Source organism: Danio aesculapii, chromosome 23, assembly GCF_903798145.1.
Source record: "Danio aesculapii chromosome 23, fDanAes4.1, whole genome shotgun sequence".
Taxonomy (NCBI): domain Eukaryota; kingdom Metazoa; phylum Chordata; class Actinopteri; order Cypriniformes; family Danionidae; genus Danio; species Danio aesculapii.
Window position 1 is genome coordinate 48,007,180 of NC_079457.1, and position 21,348 is coordinate 48,028,527.

Consider the following 21,348-nt stretch of genomic DNA (forward strand, 5'->3'; position numbering starts at 1 on the left):
TTATTGTCGCCTGTTGGTTAGACATGTCTTAATATGCATCACATGGAGTTTACTTGTTTAACAATGGCTCGGCATCGGAACCACGCCTCAGATTGTCTCTTTAACCCAGGGGTCACCAATCTTGGTCCTGGAGGGCCGGTGTCCCTGCAGGGTTTAGCTCCAACTTGCCTCAACACACCTGCCTGGATGTTTCAAGTTTACCTAGTAAGTCTTTGATTAGCTTGCTCAGGTGTGTTTGATTAGGGTTGGAGCTAAAATCTGCAGGACACCGGCCCTCCAGGAACAAGTTTGGTGACCCCTGCTTTAACCAATCACCTACTTCCTAAAACTTATTTAAGGCAGACCAGCCCTCTAGCATTGTTCTTCTCGTTCTTTCGAATCCACTCTCCCTTAATCTATTTCCTCGCTTCCCATTCACAATCCTATAACCCTCTCTTCACTCCTAGGTTGAATAAGGGGGTCCAATCACTTTACAGAAATATTACAGAGACGGTAACCCCGAGTCTCTGGGCATTATCATAGGACACCCGATCAACCTTCCTACCTGTTCACTGTTTATCCTCTTACTTCCCTTTCTCTTCATCCCACTGTTGTTTTACCATACCCTTCATCCCTACAATAAAGTCTAGCTCATAGTGTGGCGTGGTCCATGCTGGTGAAAGTTTATTGTGCATTTTCTTGTAGACAGAGATTTTTTTTATCGTAGTAGGGAAAAACTCAGTTTATAAAAATACCTGTGAATGTGTGGACATGGCCTGATCAGCAACAAATCAGAGTTTGAGAACAAAAGCTGTCCTCTTATCTCTTTGTGAAATGAGAAAAGATACTGCTCCCCATGAAAGGCTCCCCTTCTGTGCAGGCACAGAATACACTTATCGCATTTCAATCCTCTGTTTTGGTCCAGACATGTGCCGACAATAGTTAGTTTTTGTCGGCACAATTTTTTTTTACCATCGGCTCAGTGTGTTCTGAACTTTACCAGGCTAAGAGACCAGCTTAAAACATGACCAGCCAACCAGCTGTCACACCCTTGGCTCGTTCCTGTCACCGCTCTCCCTCACCCGTTAAGTGATTACTGATCACCTGCACCCGTAATCACCCATGCACTATAAAGACTCACCTCATTCATTCACTCACCAGCTGGAATCGAAGTCTGATGGTTCTCCTCAACGGCTCTCCCGCTTGTACTCTTCCGTGGATGCCCTTCTTCTCCTGTGGATGCAAACACACCTGCTTAAGCGAAGTGATTAAAGCTATGTTGGTGCCTTACTGATGATCTTATTCTTGCCATTTGAACTGTCTCTTCCTCTGCTACACCACTTACCTGCTTCATCTCTTAGCATTTGTTGCATTGCACAAATAAATACCCTTAAAGATTTATCCATCTTTGTCTTCCTTGTGTGAGCGTGACACCAGCGTAGGCTGTTTTTTTTTTTTAGTTGAATAAATTAGTTATTTTTGTTTTAGTTTGCCCACAAAATAAGTCTTATGGTCTTATAGAATATCAACTGAACCACTGAAGTCACATGGGCTTTTGAGGATGTTTATATTTTTCTGGACTTCCTATCAATGGAGGATGGGGGAGCTCTCAGCTTTCATCTAAAATATCTTCATTTGTATTCTGAAGATGAGTAAAGGTCTCTGGGATTGGAACAAAACAGGGGGAGTAATTAATCTCAGAATTACAACTTTGCTCATTTCTGTCTTCCTCAGACACACTGCCGGTGCCCGAGCTGAAGGGTGTCCATGTGGCGGGACAGTCCCTGCATGTGGAGTGGTCTCAGGTTTCAGGAGCCGAGTCCTACACCCTCATCGTCACAGAGGACACCCCGTCTCCACCTGCAGAAAAGATCCTGTCCATCTACAAGACTGAGACCGCTACTGTGACTGACCTGAAACCGGCATCACTGTACTGCGTCAGCGTGTCTGCCAAAGATGGAGCAATCCAGAGCGAATATTCCAGAGCCGTGTGTGTCTTCACTGAGGCCTGCAAGGTCAACTGTACAGCAATGTAGACACAACAACTACAACAACACAAATGCACTTCCTTCTGTGAACTAGCATATCCGCTATCTTATATTGCATACTGAACACAACAACAAAATCAAACTGTGCTGTCAGAAAATAATATAACTTAAAATTCTTGACTGATTATGTCCTTTACAATGAACTTAATCATAATCAAACGAATGATTGAATTTTTGTAGTGTAATATGTAATCATTTCTGCTGATTAAAAAGATCCCGTAATGTGTCTTAAAATCAAAATTACATTGATTTTTCATAGAAACCTGCTGTAACGACTTCTTTTAATGAAGGTTTTGTATTTATCTTCAGAAGTCCAGTCTGTATAGATCTTTAGGTGATTCAATCAAGAATGTTTATTTAGTTAGATCTAATAAATGGTTAATTTATCAAGCATTATTTTTAAGCCATATATTGTATTTGCTATCTGAGGTATACTAAGAGTATGTAGCATTACTATTAATCTGCAGTAGTACTTTTATGCATAAAGTCATATGAAAGAATTAAAGTCTGTGAATGAAGAAACATTGTTTCAAATGATGTATTAATGTATTAATAATTGGCATCTTTATTTATTTGCATTTTAATTAATCCCCCAGTATAATTCAAAGTGCTTCCCTTCGAAAATCATGTTGCATGATTTTTTTTTTATCAACAGTTGGATATTAAATGTATTTTTAATAAAAAGTTATTTTCATTAAATAAATCTAAACAATTATAATAGAACACTTATTTTTATCTCATGATAAAATCATACCGATCATTCATTTTCTTTTCGGCTTAGTCAACCGGCAACTTATCCAGCATATGTTTTACACCAGTGGTGCTCAACCCTGTTCCTGGAGATCAACCTTCCAGCAAAGTGAAGCTACGGTCACACCGGGCTTTGTGTGTGCGAAATTCTGTCGTGCGGCGCTGCGAAAAGGGGCGGGATTAAACAAGATGATTAAACATTAAAAAAGCGAGCGATTGCTCCATGTTTTAAATTTCATGTATTATTTTGCTGAAGTGATTCTCATCCAATTTTGACCAAAAAAGTGCAACAGCTTTCATATCTTGACAGTAAGATGGATATCTGGATTTATAAAGGTATTTTTTTACATGACTAAGGGTGCTTTGACACTTGGTTCAATTACCTGGTCTGAACCCAAGTTCTATTGTCCCCCCTTGCTAGGTGATGGACGGCCACGAAAGCCAAGGCGCCAAAATGGAAAGACATATGCACATCATGGTTGTTCTGCTTTTACTGATTTTTTTGATTTTAGTAACATACAGAGAGTGACTTGCATCTATCTACAACAATATTAAAAACATTCAGAACATAATGGGATGTCTGCAGAAGTCGTTCTTGGAGGAGACAAGCAGACGTTATCAGTGTATTTGCACTGGGTCGCTCCCGCTTGTCGCCAAGGGAGTGTATCACAGGTTGTCATTGTTAAAAAATGAACCAATATGAATATAAAACCAACTTCACTTCAGTAAAGCAGGCTAGGCGGAATAGCGCTATTTACTGATGTTTTGTTGTTAAACAAAATAAAAATCTATATTATTGATGCTGTAAAAGGACCTTATGAAACTGAAAATAGTCACATCAATCTTTCACCGGGAGATTTCATTGGCTGAACAACACTTCCGTGCATATAACCCATTTGTAAAACAACACAATTTACATCCGCTTTGCGTGACTAAAATAGTTTTAAAACAGAACATTACTTGTCTAAAAGAAATACTTCAGCCATGGTGTTGTTCTTCCTTCAACTAAACTCCAATATTGAAGTTAAATTAACTCCAATATTGATTCAGGATTTTTAAAAGTTTAGATTAAGCATTTGTTTTTACTGCTAGTCTCTCTTGTGTGCACGTAAACGCATAATCGGCATATCTGTCTGTGTGAATGGCTGCACAGGTGTAGAAATCTAGATTTCGTGACAGACAGTTTGGGCTACTGATCAGAATTATGGGAATTATTGGCCCGACGAATTTTAATTGAATGAACATTGTTTAGTCTTATGCCTTACCCAGAATAGAGAAATACATATTAATACATTTAGATTATTAACTTTAATCATTACTGTTAAAATGTGAAGAGACTTTCAACCAGCACAACGTTTCTGAAGACAATCAGCTACTGCACCTAAACAAGGCTGTGCTATAAAACAGCACAATAGAGGAAAAGTTGGTTTTATATTCGGATATTCAGACATTCTCCTTAATAATATTATTTAAAAAAGGTATTCTTTGCAAATCCTAAATGGTGAAATCATATTAGCAGCCAATGACTATCAAAGTACAACAATGTTTACAGTCAGTTAGATAATGCTAATGTTGTTTTGAAGTCATGCTAATTCCGAATATTCAAATTATCGTGGTAAACAATACAGAGACAGTTAAATGAACGAATGTGCGAAAAATAAACCAACTTTACCTCAATAACAGCACATACAATTAAAGAGTACATTTCTTTGACATATATCATATCATAACTTTCTAACATAACTAACTTACAGTGCCAAATGAGGTGGGTTACAGTTTTCAGTTGTCTATAAATAATATCCGAGCAAAAATGGAAATCAGCGTCATCATGACGGCCGTTTTTTTACTTTACGTAATGACGTCATCGAGGCGCGTCCCGGCCGGATTGAGTATTTTTGGACAGGGCAAACGGTGATGATTGTGTATATTATAATACAGCAGTGTTTTAAAGTGTCACGTTTGACCATAAAACCGGACAAGTGAAGAAGAACGCGAGCCGGCAACGCGGGCAGTCAGTTGACAGTCTGTGGGTGAGTGAGGAGTTTGTTTATGTTGACTCCAGGCAGAAAGTTGAGCTAGCTAACAGGCTAACCTCAACATAATGCAATAAAGTACAGCAAAAGTTAAACATCAACAAAATAAAGATGCAAATATTACTACCGCAGGCCCAAGGAGGCTTCTTAACTTCATTTTGTACTGTTTGAAGTGTCATGAAGTTTTGTGGATGTGTAAAGTTGTCAGTTTTGTCAAATGTCTGTCTAACTTACCAACTTATCGCATTTTGAGAAACTTTAAAAAATAAGTGAATGGAAAACCTAAAAGTTGTCTCTTTTTTAGCATGTGATTCGATGTGGTGCAATTCCTTAAATACTTGTAGGACTTCAGCAACACATGAGTTAACTGGGCCAGTTTTGTTTATGCTAACTAGGACATTGTTGGATACAATCAAGTCAGCGTTAAGATTGGCGTAAAGTTGGTTTTATGTTTGCACATTCGGACTTTCACCTTAATATAATTCACGATAGGTTTTCTTTGCAAATTCTCAATAGGAATATCATATTGGCCAATTGCTAAAACAAGCTGACGTTAAAATTAACCCGACTAACCCTTGTAAACATTGAGGTAAAGTTAGTTTTATATTCACACATTCGGACTATCTCCTTAATAATATAATTTCACAAAAGTATTATTTGCAAATACTAAATAGTAAAGTATATTTTTTTTGCATTAGCAGTCAATGACTATTAAAGTACAACATTGTTCATTGTAAAATATCTAGTGCTAATGTTGTTTTCAAGACAAGACTTACATGTGATTTCAGACACAACATTCAAAGTACCATAGTAAACAATATAGGGAGCATGTCACAAGTTGTCACTGAATGAATGTGCGAATATTAAATCAACTTTACCTCAATCTTGTAAACCGAGATCAGCCAGTAAGTTTGTTTATTAACTTTCCTACAGCAGCATATATGAAACTTATATTAACTAACTTATAATAAGTGTAGGTCAGACTAACAGAAGCCTGAAGACTTTAACCAAACATTTGACAGACAGACAGACAAAACATTTTCATTCAAGTTTTTGCTTATTTAATAAGTGTAACTAGTTATTGAGGTAAAATTGGTTTTATATTCCCACATTCAGACTTAAATAAAATAGAAAAGTAGAATTTACAAGCCTTATACAGATTAATTATAGTGATGTACGTTTGTGAGCACAACGTATGACATGGCCCCTATATTGTTTACCACAGTACTTTGAATATTCGGTCATAAATCTTATGTAAATATGACTTCAGAATAACATTGTCACTCTTTAATTGACTGTCAACAAGGTTGTACTTTGATAGTCATTAGCTGCTAATATTTGAAGTTTGACATCTAAAACAATATTATGAAGGTGAACATCAGAATATGCGAATATAAAACCAACTTTACCCCAATTAGTATTTCTAATAGAAGTAAAGTTGGTTTTATATTCAGATATTCAGACATTCTCCTTAATAATATTATTTCAGAAAAGTATTCTTTGCAAATTCTACATAGTGAAATCATATCTGCCAATGACTATCAAAGTACAGTATTGTTTACAGTCAGTTAGATAGTGCTAATGTTGTTTTGAAGTCATACCTGCATGCTAATTCTCACCGAATATTCAATTTAGCGTGGTAAAAAAATAGAGACAGTTAAATGAACGAATGTGCGAATATAAAACCAACTTTACCTCAATGCATTTCTATGCTCAATTAACAGAAATTAATTCAATGAGAAAAATGACAACGACAATTATGGCTGTTTTCATATCAGTTTTATCTGAATGTAATTTTTTTTCTTTAAACATACATTATAGGCGTATGCCATCATCAAAAAGTTCTTGTTGATTGCTAAAACTTTTATTACAGAAATATAATTGACATTGCCCTAAGCGGCAAAGGGTTACTTTAATAATATACATAACATGCGATATAATTTTACATAATGTACTTTTATTGTAGATTACTATTAACAAACGTTTCAACCAAATTAAATTGCAAAAAATATTAAAAACTACAAGTAACAGTTTACAATAAAGAATCATTAGTAAACGTTAATGTTAACGTATTAAAGTCAACAATGAGGGGGAAAAACAGATTTATTACATTTAATGTGTTAATGTTAAATTAAAAAGATTAGCTGAACACTATTAGTTAATGACTCCATTTAATAAAACAATTATTACTAGTATTCAGACACATCATTAGGCATTTACTACACTATTATAACATAATTTCCAATTAGTATTTCAGCATGTAGTAGGCCACATTAACGTGAAAATGTTCATGTTTAAGGTAGTAAAAAGCATTTGGTTGGTCTCCAAGCATTTGGTGCTGTTATGAACAGTTCTGCAAATACTGTGTGGATGTTCTTTAAAAACATTCTCAAAGTTTATATTGTAAATAATAATTCTCTGTATTTTGAAGTGCCCATATCAATATTTGTTCATTATGAAATACTGAATATCAGCATATGTCACTTGGCAGACTTTTATACAATTAGTGTGAGCCTCTAAATTATTTAATTGTTGGTGTTTTAACAATGCAGATAGTATTTGACAATAGGTATTTGACAATGAACTGTTTTAAAGTACCGTCAAGTGAAAAGTGAGCAATATTAAATTAATGTACATTGGTTAAAAATAAGATTTAAGCCACATTATGCTCTCAGGACTTTTTTTTAGTTTATCTTAGTGTCTCACAAACTGCTATGTAACATTTGTTGCTTGTTTTGTTTCTTTTAATGACAAGATACCTAAAATTACAGTGGTGAGAAAACAACAGTTAAAGGGTTAGTTCACTTCTAGAATAAACATTTTCTGATAATTTACTCACCACCTTGTCATCCAAGACATTATTTTCCTTCTAAGTCTTTCTTTAAATACAGTTGCAGACTTATAGTATCATATAGTGGACTTTCAAATGTAAGTTTCAAAGAGCTCTAAACCGTCCCAGCAGAGGAATGAGTGAGTGTCTTACTTATTGAAACAGTTACATAAAATAAAAAAGCTTCTTTTTTTACCATAAAACCTTGCATTCCATTGCTAGAGCTATTTAGAGCTGCACTAAAATTGCAGTTTAGAAATTAAACCGCTGAGTAGCGTAGAAGTCCACTATATGAAGAAAAATCTTGCATGTTTTCCTTAACCTATTTATTTATTTATTTATTTTTACTTAAAATTAACAATTTGGGGGAAAATAGCATCTTGAATAAGTAAATTATCAGGAAATTGTCATTTATAGAAGTGAACTAATACTTTATGAAGTCATCTGTTAATAAAGATTTGGATGTGTGTACAAACTCTTCAATTCTGCACAGTAAAATCAAACCACGCTTAAATCTCACTTCATACAGTAGATTGCTTTAAAGCATGCAGATTTGCTTTTAAATATTTGCTTTCAGTCATTACACTTCAATTTCTAGTTATACGCAGCTTTTCTGTGTTAATGTTTTGTAGAACAAATGAATTGCAGAAGATTTTCCAAGTCAAAGAAGGCGGCACTTAACTATTACATAATCATCACAGACCAATGGTAGTTCAAAGGTTTTTACCAGCCTGACCTAATAATAAAGGTTCGCTACTACTTGGGGGCTGATTTAAACTTGAGTAAATTTTAAACTGGGTGAACTATCCTTTTAGATAATCCTTTAATACTGATGTTGCTATCTACAGGAGATAATAATAAAGATTCATAGGTAAAGTGATGTATATTTATCACAGGTCTTCTCATAAAATGACAGTGAAGAGTTAGGATCATTTGGTACCATTTACTGCCAATGTATACTTATTGTATAGCCTTCATGTTGGAGAGTCAAATCTCAGCTTTGCTCTCATTGTTTTACAGGGATTGAGACTCCTGCTCTTTCTGTCATCTCTAATAATGGAGGAGCCCCATTCTCACTGCATGTCCTGCATAAACAGGCGATGCATGCTCAAACCTGAACCTGGCACTTCATGTGACCTCATCAGCTGCTCTTTTGTATGCGGCGCCATCTTTCACAGCTGCAAGGCTACTGAACACAAGCTGCTGTGCCCGCTGGAAAGGGTGCCTTGTCTTAACCAGAGCATTGGCTGCCCTTTTACCCTTGCCCGTGGCCAGATGGCAGAGCACCTTGAGGTGTGTCCTGCAGGTGTGGTTTGCTGCTCTATGGAGTGGAATAGGTGGCCAGTGAATGACAAGGATTATCGTTCTTACGAGCGACTGAGTCAAGAAGCAGATGAGGTGGAGCAGCTGGACATGGCGCTCGCCCTTCAGGACCAGCGTACCATGTTAGCTTCTCTCAAACTCGTCTCTCTGGCTCCCACAAGCGGCCCAGAGAAAAAGACTGGACAAACTGAAAAGCCTGGTCGGGTCTTAGCTTCGCAATCTCCATGTGTGCTGGCGGAAACTGTTGAGATGGAGCACACAGCAGGCTGCTCAAAAGACAAGATATCCAATGGGATTAATGGTCTAAAGGAAGAGCATTATGGAGAGCTTTACCAAACCACGGTAGAGACAACCAAAAGCCTGGCTGCAGCTCTGAACGTCCTAATCCACCTCAATTCATCGGAAACGGACTGTACAGCCAATGATGTGTCAGCTGCACTTCCAGAGCGCAATGGGGAACTACATGAGAGGGTGAGGACTACAGAAGACTCTAAAATAGCCAGTGGAGTCAATGGTCTAAAGGAGGAGCTACAGCCTCAACAGCACCACAAACTCATGGAGCTCGGCAGGAGCTTGGCCTCTGCCCTCGGTGCACTGGGAGATGCTGTTAAAGGCGCTGAACCTGTTAGTGGCTCGATAGTTAATGAGAACGGTAAGCTTATCCCATCAGAAACTTTGGAGTCTGTGGATGTTGAAATGAAGGAGGTTGATGGTGAGTCTGGGGCTATTGGGGGGTTTGATGGTGGAGAAACTACTTTGGATGTTCTTGCTCATGCGGCAGCAGATGAGTGTTACCCAGACATGTTAGTGGACATGGATAGGCAAGGTTTCTGTAATGGCTCTCATAGTATGGTAGATCACTTATTGGAGTCTACCACAGAACGCCATCAAAACCCAGATTCCCGAGGCTCTTGGGAGATTGTTGGTCCTTTAGTTCCCCATAGACCTGAGATCAGACATGACCAACATGCTTTCTTGATCCAGGAGGCCTCTGGATCACAAGCCCCATTGCTACAGCAGCCTGTACATGCTCAGACTCTGACAATCCAGAGAGACGTTGAGCTGCCTTCAATGGCATTAGACTTTGAAGACCGGGCTTTTGAGAGGAAACTCCAAAACCTGCAGTTTCTGCGCAGTTTTATGCCGCTTGCTCTTAATGGACGAAAGGGCTCTTTTACAGAATCGTTCCCCTATAGAAGTTCACGCTGCAAAATGGAGGACAAAGCTGTGGATACATCAGATTTAGACCAGGAGCCAGTGGATGACCCTATGGGACTTGGAGAAATTGATTTCACGGCAGCCGCACTTCTATTCTGCCTGGAGGAGTCGCCGAGAGCACGGAGGATATCTGACACGGTTTATGCATACGGGGGAACACGTGTTGACTTCGGCACCCAGACGTTTAGTTTTCCTGCTGCCATCTTGGCAACAAGTACGATGGTTGGAGAGGTCGCGTCTGCATCCGCTTGCGATCGAGCTGCACCACGCCTTTCGCAACCAAGTCCGTTTTGCACACTTCGCCTTGATCTGACGCTGGAGCAGCTCGTGCCTCGTCCAAGCTGGGCTCCACGTGAGGGCTCAATGTTTACCTTCGAATGTGGACAACTCTTCCGCCGAGAAGAGTTCCTCTCGCATTTCCATAATGTTCACGGAGATATCCACTCTGGACTCAATGGCTGGATGGAGCAACGCTGCCCGTTAGCGTATTACGGCTGCACGTTCTCCCAGCGCAGATTCTGCCCATCCACTCAAGGGTCGAAGATTGTTCATGACCGCCACCTCAGGTCATTCGGGGTGCAGCCTGTTCTGGATCCTGTGACAGAACCCAAGTGTGATCACGTTAGTGGATTGCCGTTTGAAGTGCTTCAACACGTAGCCCGGTTCCTGGATGGCTTTAGCCTGTGCCAGCTGTCGATGGTGTCTCGAACAATGAGGGACGTTTGTGCCAGTCTGCTGCAGAGCCGGGGCATGGTGGTGGTGCAGTGGGAAAAGAGGCAGTGTTTGGATGGTAGACGAACTTGGCAGATCAAGGACAAGGTACAGTATGAATCATGGGTGGGCAGTATGACCCCTGTCGGTAACAATATGTATGTAAACGATACAGGTTTTAAAGGGCCCATAGTTTACCTCTTTTTTATGATTTAATATTAATATTCTGGTTGTTCTGAGTGTGCCAGTTTAGGTTCAGTTCAAAACACAATTCAGATTTTTTTATTATAATGTGTTAAAAAGTGTCATGTTGGGGGCGTGTCCACAGCTCGCTGATTTAGGGGTGTGTTGCTTGACATGTAAATTAGTTTCGGCTTCCCGCCAACGTAACAAGGGGGCGGGGCCATGAGCTCACCCGCTCTGCGTTTGCAACAGAGTCTGCGAGAAGGACGCATCAGACTGCGAGAAGGAGCAGGAGTGAGAGGTTCAGCAATCAGTCATACATGTACGACTCGGACACAGACCAAGCAGAGAGTACAAAATCATTTGTGTCTTTGTACAGTTTTACAGCCAACTGTGTGCTAGTTTCAAGTGCCGAGCTTGTACACAGAGACTAATAACCACACACACTGAATTAACTTTGACTGAGGCACCGGATGCGCCGCTCGTAGCCGCGACACAACACATCAGACACTCTCTGTGGCGCGGCAGAAACATGAAGTGTCCCGAATCGTCGCGCCACGCATTTTTGAGTTCTAAACATAGGTTTCTGCAGCGGTCCGCGGCGCCCAGCCGTCGACTTGAGTGTACCCTTATAGAAACCGATGTTTATAATTCTAAAACGCATGCTAGTTAAGATCACAGGGAGCTTCTGGGATCGCGAGAAATGCAAACGGCTGAAGTATAAGGTAGACTCAATGAGAAGTACACATGTTTGCAAACCTACCTAAAGATACAACCAATAATTCCGATTAGAGCGATAATGTGGAGAATATTGATCTTGTGTTGAGCCCAATGAGTCTTGCATCTAAAAATAGAGCTAGCGTGTTCCTTTAGTGATATCGCTTTGACTCACGCTGAAAATGGCGGACGTGAATCAACAAACTGAGGATATGACGACGCGCCTGTCAATCAATATTGGTGGGCGGGGGGACCGCTCTCCTACGTAAAGTTGCGGTCGGTTTGAAAACTGCTCCAATTGGTCCACCGTTTTTTTATGTTGTTAAATTGAAAAAAAAAGCACTGGGTGTGTTTATATCACCCCAATATGACGCTCTATACACCATACATGCACATATGTCTGTCCAAACAGCTTGAAAAGTAAATTTTTTTTTACCATAGGTGCCCTTTAAATCATGCAAATAAAAAATTCACAAAATAAAGAAAAATGGTTTTAATAAAAAAATTTAAATACTTCAGAAATCCCTTATTTTTATTTTTTTTTACAATTTTTAACATCATGAATATCAATGAGATTTTTTGCATGCTTATGTCATTAAATGTCATTTGCTCAGTAATGTCAATTTAAATGCAAAGGTGACATTGTTTGAGATGTCTTTGATGACAACTTGATCTAAATACATCATAACCTCTCTTTGTAATGACATCTTGACATTAGCAAAACAACATAAGTTGTCATAAATCTGTCATAAACATGATTGTCGTGAGGCCATAATAACTGTGTCGTGACTTTTATAACAGCATCATGAATATTTTTACCATAATTAGAGGGATACAAATACATTTGTACAATTGTAATTAAATAATAATGATGCTGTTATAAAGTTTATATAAATATAAAACACTTTTATTGAGTAATTTAATGAAATATTATAATATTATACTCTAAATATTGATTACACAACTTTAATGGCCTTGGACAATCATGTTTATGACAGATTTATGTTGTCTTGGTAATGTCAAGTTGTCATGACAAAGCCAGGTTATGATGTATTTGTTTGCCAAGTTGTCATAAAGGCATCTCAAACAATGTCGCATTTACATTTAAAATGACATTACTCAGCGAATGACATTTAATGACAGTTGTCAAAATCATGCATAACTTTATACATGATGTCATGCCATATTTATAAAGATGTCATGACAGTCTTATGAACACCTCTTCGACTAAAGTGTTACCAAAGATTTTTAAACACTGGCCAAGTGTCCACCATTCTTTTTTTTATTTGATGATATGTTGGCTTGTAAGGCTTTGTTTTTAAAATAAAGAAATTAGCTTGGCTGCACTGCTCAGACAATTTACAGTATAATAATTAATAATAATAATAATAAAGAATTGTGATTAAAATCTTGATTTTACTGAAAAAAAACGTGACAAGATGTTGTTGCCAGATCTCCCATTCCTAGTTTGCACATATTCTTCAGACTGTGCCTCTTTCTTAAACTCAGTGGAAGAAACAGTCTGATCAGGTAACACGTTTCATCATAAAATCATTATTAAAGGTCCTGTAAAGTGCTTTGAAATGTGTAGTTTTTTATTTAATGTTTTACGTAATCTCAGCTAAAACATGAAGAGAGGGCGGGACACAGAGTAGCTCCTCCCTTTAAAAAAAAAAACAGCCAATAGCGTTTAGTTTAATCACAGCTCTACCAGTGAGAGTGGCATCAAATGAAAGCGAAAAGAGAAGAAGGGGGCGGGGCATGTCAGATACTAGAGAGCATTTGATTGGTCAGAAGAATTGATGAGAAACTGAAATATGAGTTGACGTACAAAAAATCGTTGATCTATTTAGGCGGAAATGACAAATTGCAATCTTTACATGTAAATATAGTTTTATATAATCTAAACACAAATTTTGCAGCACAGACTTTCTTAAAACTATCAAATTACCATCTAAAAAAACATCATTTTAATTTCACTAGGCCTTTAAGTATCCATGCAATAACTGTTTCGTTTTTCCGCAGGTTTGGCGTTTCAGCACAGCCTTCAGCCCGGTTAACAGCTGGAAGTTTGCGGAAATCTCTAGCATGGCGGACCACCTGAAACGCTGCCCATATAATGAAGTCCTCCGACAAGTGGAGGCCGTCCCGCTGCCCTGCATGTGCACGACCCGAGAGCTAACACGGGATGGCAGATCACTGCGGTCGGTTCTCAAACCAGTGTCATAACACAACGCAAACTGAAACTACAGTATCTAACCTCTTCCATCTACAAAACACTATCACTTTGTAAATAAAAGGAAACAAAGTATTTTTTTTCTGTTGATGTGATGTTAAGATTATTTTTTTATTAATATACCAAGGATAAATTTGGTCTGATGGCGTTTGATGCAATAGTTCATCTCCTAAAATGAAATGGTTTGGCTTCCTCTGACACACATTTGCTTCTTATTAGGACGAAAACTGGTGTTCTGAATAAACAAGGTTTAATTTAGAGCAATGGTCTCAAACTCAATTCCTTGAGGGCCGCAGCTCTGCATAGTTTAGTCCCAACCACCTCCAACAAACAGCTGCTTAATAGTCTATAGTAGTCTTGAACGCCTTGACTAGTTGGATCAGCTGTGTTTCATTACAGTTGGATCAAAACTGCAGAGCTGCAGCCCTCCAGAATTCGAGTTTGACACCTGTGATTTAGAGGGATTGTGATCTCTTTAAGGCTTGTGAAACTGTGACTAAAGTCTTTGTTTATCTCTGCATGGATTTTTTTTTGCTCCGTTTTATGCAGATATTAAAAACATGTTTGTTTCTATGAGATCCAGGAACGGTTGTCATGCTTCAGAATCTAAGGGCTTGGATTTATAATAAGATTCAAGGAACGCTCCACTTTTTTCTTAAATAGGCTCATTTTACAGCTCAGCTAGAGTTAAACAGTTGATTTCTGCGTCTGGCGGGAGCACTTTTAGCTTAGCTTAGCATAAACCATTGAATCAGATTAGACCATTAGCATCTCTCACAAAAATGTCCAAAGGGTTTTGATCATTTTTCTTTTTAAAGCTTGAATCTTCTCCAGTTACATCATGTACCGACGGTTGTTATTTTATAGGTCGATATGGCTTGGAACTATGCTCTTATTCTGGTATAATAATCAAGGAATTTTGTTGCCAAACCATGATTTGAGCAGGCATAATTATATTATGAAGCACCTAAACATGTTGCACCTTGGAGAACTTTGTGAGATGCCATTCAGAATAATTTTTAGTCGATCTTAGTACACCAAGTCCAGAAAAGTCAAGCTTTAAATAAGAAATTAATTGAAATTCTTAGGTCATTTTTGAGCGAGATGCTAATGGTCTAATCTGATTCCATGATTTATGCTAAGGTAAGCTAAAAGTGATTGATTGATTGATTGATTGATTGATTATTGAAAAAAATACTGATTGATTTAATATTTTTAGTTAAAGAAAATGTTGTAAAAATTAATCTACTACTCAATAGCAAATTATGTCCTCTTATGTTTTGAATGCTAATGGTCTAATCTGATTCAATGATTTATGCTAAGCTAAAAGTGATTGATTAATTATTGAAGAAACTACTGATTGATTAGATTTCTTTTGTTAAAAAAATAGTTGTACAAATTAATCTACTACTCAATAGCAAATTATGTCCTCTGTTATGTTTTGAATGCTAATGGTCTAATCTGATTCAATGATTTATGCTAAGCTAAGCTAAAAGTGATTGATTAATTATTGAAAAAACTACTGATTGATTTGATATTTTTTTGTTAAAAAAAATAGTTGTACAAATTAATCTACTACTCAATAGCAAATTATGTCCTCTGTTATGTTTTGAATGCTAATGGTCTAATCTGATTCAATGATTTATGCTAAGCTAAGCTAAAAGTGATTGATTAATTATTGAAAAAACTACTGATTGATTAGATTTCTTTTGTTAAAAAAATAGTTGTACAAATTAATCTACTACTCAATAGCAAATTATGTCCTCTGTTATGCTTTGAATGCTAATGGTCTAATCTGATTCAATGATGTATGCTAAGCTAAGCTAAAAGTGATTGATTAATTATTGAAAAAACTACTGATTGATTTGATATTTTAGTTGTACAAATTAATCTACTACTCAATAGCAAATTATGTCCTGTTATGTTTTGAATGCTAATGGTCTAATCTGATTCAATGATTTATGCTAAGCTAAAAGTGATTCTGCCAGACCTTTAGCTATGTAAAATCAGCCTATTTCCTTATATGAGCCTATATATGAAATGTTCCTTAAGAGTGAGAACTTCTTCAAACACATTGTCATCGAAAATGTGGTTTTCATTCCCAATACTCTCTACCTGAAGAAATGACACCAGTAAATCGGCGTAAACTACAGTCCATTCATTAACTTGTATGTACCGAAGCATACATAATAAAACACGCTGAACTGTTTGTTCATTCTCCAGTACTGCATCACTTAGTACCAGCATGCCAACCATAAATATATTTATATCAACAATACTTGCACTTTACTGAAACTAGTGGATGTCTGCACTCTTACCCGCCTTCTCCTCACTAACCTGGAGCTAATATTGTGTTTCGAGATGGAAACCTTTGATGACACTTTGAGTACACAGATGAGCTCTATTTAACTTGCATATATGTGACGTGTGGCATATCATAATCTGTCTGCATTTTAACGTGTGCTGTGAGAATTTGTGAACGCTGATATTTGATATGATCTGCAGCTGATGAAATGCAACCCAAGTGTTTCTTTTTTGTTTGTTTCTGAACAGCTGTGCAGTATTTACACGCTGGGAGCTGTTTTAGGCTTCTCAAAACTGTGGGTCACCAATTGCTGTGTTCATTTGTAATCGAAATGAAGTGTGTGTGTGTGCTTTTTTTTGTAATTCAGTCCATATATTGTATTACTGAAGCCATGTTATATGAAGTCTGTTTTTCTGGTATTTAAGTGGATTGTTTAGGATCTAAGAAATTGCCAGTACAGCTGTTTGGTTGAAGGTGCATGTGTTGGAGGGTTTGACTTATGAATTAAAAATATATATATTTTATTATCTTTATTCTTGCTTGGTGTTTGTAAAGAAGAAGAAATGGCTGTCAGACCAGCCCGAGGAAACGTAACTATTTTATGTTTTGTGAGTAGCTAATTTGTACGATATCATTTGAGGGCTGCACGATATTGAAAAAAATCTGACATTGCAATATTTTGTTTTTCTGCACTAAATATTGCGATCTAAATACAATTTTATCAGATATTTGGAAAGAAATCCTTATTTTAGGTCGGTTGGGTTGATTCTGAAGTGGATTGAATCATTTGCATTTAGAAATAAATTGCATATTTTAAGCATTGATAAATTCATCAGAGCAAATATTGAATGAATTAAACAGTGGTGTACATTATTAATAGTATTCGGGTGCAGAAATTGAATAAGCAAATGTAATATAACACTATAGCCTTCATATTAATAATTCTATCAAATTAGCCATTATTAAAGTAACAAATGATACGGTTTATTGTGCATTAATAAATCTATTATTTTGAAGCTCTTCTGAATTTCTCAATCAGTCACAGTCCTTAAAGCTGATTTTTGTATATTTTTGACTCTTCTAAAGGATAAAACACCATAATGTGTTTGCAGATATTCAGAAACATGCTCAGTGAACATTCTTGTTTATCTGAAAAACAATGCTAAAGTTAGATATTCTGCTTTGAACATGTGTGTTACATGCCGGAACGGCTGTCTTTGTTTTGGTCATTTAACCCGCCCAATGCCAGTTTAGCCAATTAAATTTCAGCACCTATTTCATTCATTCAGTGCTCTCAAAGTGTGTGTCTGGGATGGAAATGTGACCTCCGGTGGACAGTAGCAGACTCCGAAATGAGACGCAGATTCAGAGTTGCACATGAGGTGGTTATTAATTAGCAAATAATATAAACATTATGAGCGTAAACATTAGGTGAGCAGGTTACACTGTAACCCCATGTTCTAACAACACGATACATGAGGAGATTTGCAGTGATGAGCAGTTTGGCTGTTCGCACCAAACGAAACACGACAGAAATGTAAATACAGCCATTCAGAAGCACAGAATAGTGCACTTACTGCACTCCAGCGAAACTGTAAGGTTTATAATCTAATTAATACATATTAAACCTCTTTAACATTATTAAATGTAGATGCTGAATCACTGATATGTGTTGGCTTACACATAGTTAAACCGACAACTTTCAGCAGCAAACCAATACTGGGAAACACCCATACACACTTACCCAATTGACCTATAGTGGATGTGTTCGGACTGTGGGGGAAACCGGAGCACCCAGAGAAAACCTATATGCGAACACGGGGAGAGCATGCAAGCTCCACACAGAAATGCCAACTCACCCAGCCGAGGCTCGAACCAGCAACCTTCTTGCTGTGAGGTGATCGTGCTACCCACTGTACCACCGTGACGTGCCTGATCTTTATTACATTTCACACAAACACACAATGGGGCAATGCGATGGTGCAGTGAGTAGCACGTTCGCCTCACAGCAAGAAGGTCGCTGGTTCGAGCCTCAGTTCCTTGTAGGTGGAAGGTGCTTTCTCACTAAAGAGATATAAATAACAATAGAAAAACTGCAAAGGAAACCATAAACCATCAGATAAAAAGTATCTATCTATCTATCTATCTATCTATCTATCTATCTATCTATCTATCTATCTATCTATATCTTTATTTCATTTTATGACATCTATCTATCTATCTATCTATCTCTGTTTATCTTATATATGTTTATCTCTATTTTGTTTTATTCTTTACATTTTTTCCATATTGTCTATTGTATATAGCCTAATATAACAATTATAAATGAATTGATAAATAATAATAATTATTATTATATTATTTAATTGATAAACCAGCATTACAAGTTATTATTTGTCTATCAGTGTAAGAAAAAAAACTAAAAAAAATTGGTGTATGAATGCACCTCTATGGAGGATTCGTCTGTCTGAGCCGCGGTGCGCCCTCTAGAGGAACTGAAGCTACTCACCGTTGCCGTAAAGTGTTGACATCTGCCGTCCTGTGTAAAGAGGGATATATAAATACTTTATAAAGCGCATAAGACAACCACAGACAGAGAGAGAGAGAGAGAGAGAGAGAGAGAGAGAGCGGTTTGTAGAAGTCAGACTCACAGCTGTCCTCTCGTAGCCACTGTATCGCTTTAAATGTCAATAACACTGTATTTTTAGCGCACAGATTTTAGTCAGTCAGTGACCGAAGACACGTAAATATCAGCTTCAGTTATAGTACAAGTGTATTTTGTTTACTGCACAGGACATAATGGTCGTGTTCAGGTTTGGTGTTATTTTGACTCCAGAGTGTCCTGATATAGAGGTGTTTGTGCTGGGCTCTCGGCCGGAAATGGGACTCTGGGATACTGAGGTAAAATTGGTTTTGTATTCGCACGTTTGTTCAGTCTCTGACAACTTGTGACACTTTACACATATTGTTTACCATGCTACTTTAAATATTCGGTATAAAATTAAATGCAAGTATTATTTAAAAGCAACATTAGCACTATTTATTTGACTGAATAATGTTGCACGTTGATAGTCATTGGCTGTGTTGGGGTAACGCATTACATTTTTACAGTCTATGATTACAAGTAACGCGATTTTATTCATTCATTCATTCATTTTCGTTTTGGCTTAGTCCCTTTATTAATCCGGGATGGCCACAGCGGAATGAACCGCCAACTTATCCAGCACATGTTTTACTCAGCGGATGCCCTTCCAACTGCAACCCATCTCTGGGAAACATCCATACACTCTTACATTCACACACATTCACTATGGACAATTTAGCCTACCCAATTCATCTGTACCGCATGTCTTTGGACTTGTGGGGGAAACCGGAGCACCCGGAGGAAACCCACGCGAATGCAGGGAGAACATGCAAACTCCATACAGAAACGCCAAGTGACCCAGCGCTTACGCAATGCCAAAGGGACAAAGGATTTTGGGGGGCACTGACTGTTTAAATGAGAAGGAAATTTAGTTTTGACACACGAGTAAACAGTTTTGGGAAATATGTGAGCTTTTGCAAGTGAGCTATAGTGTTGTGCTGAACTGGAAGACAAAACAACCTTATAATATTGAGAATGTAATTCCTGTTTCAAGAAATGAGCCAAACCAAATGAGAAAAACGCTAGGTTACTTGCGTAACCCCGGTTCTCTGAGAACAGAGCGAGGTATCTCACTATGGGAAACGCCTCAGGCGTGACAGACTGTGGAAGCACCAATTACACCACGTCCGTCCGAGGACGGACAAATCACAGCTCGCGATTAGGAGCCCACCCTCTCCTTTATAATCCGCTGTGATTCCCCGAATCGGCATTCGAAGCACGCTCTTCCCGAGTGTAATGCGTGAAGGGAAGTCTGGTGAGATACCTCGCTCTGTTCTCAGAGAACCGGGGTTACGCAAGTAACCTAGCGTTCTCTTTCAAACATTCGCTCGGTATCTCACTATGGGAATGATATATACCACTCCCGTAACGCATGCTTTCCGAAGCCCCGGACAGAATCGGTAGAAAGACAACCTTTCAAGCTTATAAGGGACACACATTAAGAACCGCGTGAGCCAATGAAGGCGCGGTGACGTCAAGGCGGTAAAACCTGATAAATGTATGCGGGGAAGACCAACTTGCCGCTTTACAAATATCTCTTACCGAAATCCCTCTGAACAAAGCCCATGAGGTAGCGATACCTCTTGAAGAATGAGCTCTTAAACCCTCTGGGGAACGAAGACCCCTAGATGTATAGGCCAGTTCGATCGCCTCCACTATCCAGTGCGAGAGCCGTTGAGATGAAACAGCCTCACCCTTACGGCGAGTGGCCCATGACACAAATAACTGATCGCTTCTCCTAAACGATCGCGTCCTGTTCACGTAGAGGCGTAACGCCCGTACGGGACACAAAGTGTGTAACTTACTCTCCTCCGCTGACAAATGCGGAGGGGAGTGAAAGGCATGCAACTCAATAGCAGAACAGTTATAAGCAGAATCACTGACCTTGGGAACGAATGCCGGGTTTGGTAGCAGTTTAACCCTGTCATCATCCCGGCTAAAATCCATGCACGCTTGATGCACCGACAAAGCATGCAGCTCGCCCACTCGCTTAGCTGAGACTAGAGCGAGTAGTAAGGCCGTCTTCAGTGATATGAGCTTAATAGGAATATCCTCCAGAGGTTCGAAAGGGGCTCGAGTTAAAGCGTCCAGAACGAGAGACAGATCCCATGACGGGACCAGCCGTTTCACCGCTGGTCTCACGCGCTTCACTCCTTTCATAAAACGGCATATAAGGGGGTGCCGTCCCACTGAAACCCCTTCGAACCCTACATGGCAAGCGGAAATAGCGGCCAGGTAAACTTTAATGGTAGAGAACGCTCTCCCATTATCCAGTAAGCTTTGCAAAAAGCAGAGAATATCTCTCACCGAGCACTGGAAGGGGATAAGCCCTTCACTAGTGCACCAGTCCTCAAACACACGCCATTTCAGG

At 38.4% G+C, this 21,348-nt stretch overlaps 3 protein-coding genes across 3 annotated transcripts in view; all 3 read left to right on the forward strand.

Annotated features, from left to right (window-relative positions):
• The window catches only part of LOC130216807 (uncharacterized), a 47,235-nt gene extending 44,686 nt beyond the window's left edge, over positions 1–2,549 (forward strand). Inside the window, exon 47 of the mRNA XM_056448690.1 lies at positions 1,714–2,549. Coding sequence (XP_056304665.1) covers positions 1,714–2,015 — 302 coding nt within the window. The 3' untranslated portion in view covers positions 2,016–2,549. The remainder of the gene's footprint in view (positions 1–1,713) is intronic.
• Positions 2,550–4,648: 2,099 nt separating this feature from the next.
• fbxo30b (F-box protein 30b) lies at positions 4,649–15,190 on the forward strand. Its single transcript, XM_056449783.1, has 3 exons — positions 4,649–4,807; positions 8,661–11,000; positions 13,818–15,190. The coding sequence occupies exons 2-3, from the start codon at positions 8,697–8,699 to the stop codon at positions 14,019–14,021; spliced, it is 2,508 nt and encodes an 835-aa protein (XP_056305758.1). The 5' UTR covers positions 4,649–4,807; positions 8,661–8,696; the 3' UTR covers positions 14,022–15,190.
• Positions 15,191–18,843: 3,653 nt separating this feature from the next.
• The window catches only part of epm2a (EPM2A glucan phosphatase, laforin), a 35,427-nt gene continuing 32,922 nt past the window's right edge, over positions 18,844–21,348 (forward strand). The window contains exon 1 of the mRNA XM_056448953.1: positions 18,844–19,234. Within this exon, the coding sequence (XP_056304928.1) occupies positions 19,133–19,234 (102 nt within the window). The 5' untranslated portion in view covers positions 18,844–19,132. The remainder of the gene's footprint in view (positions 19,235–21,348) is intronic.

What these genes read in the sequence shown, in the direction of transcription:
- fbxo30b (XM_056449783.1), top strand. Translation starts at nt 8,697, where the DNA reads ATGGAGGAGCCCCATTCTCACTGCATGTCCTGCATAAACAGGCGATGC. An exon ending in CTTGGCAGATCAAGGACAAG is followed by an intron (nt 11,001 to 13,817) that starts GTACAGTATGAA and finishes GTTTTTCCGCAG; the next exon opens with GTTTGGCGTTTCAGCACAGC.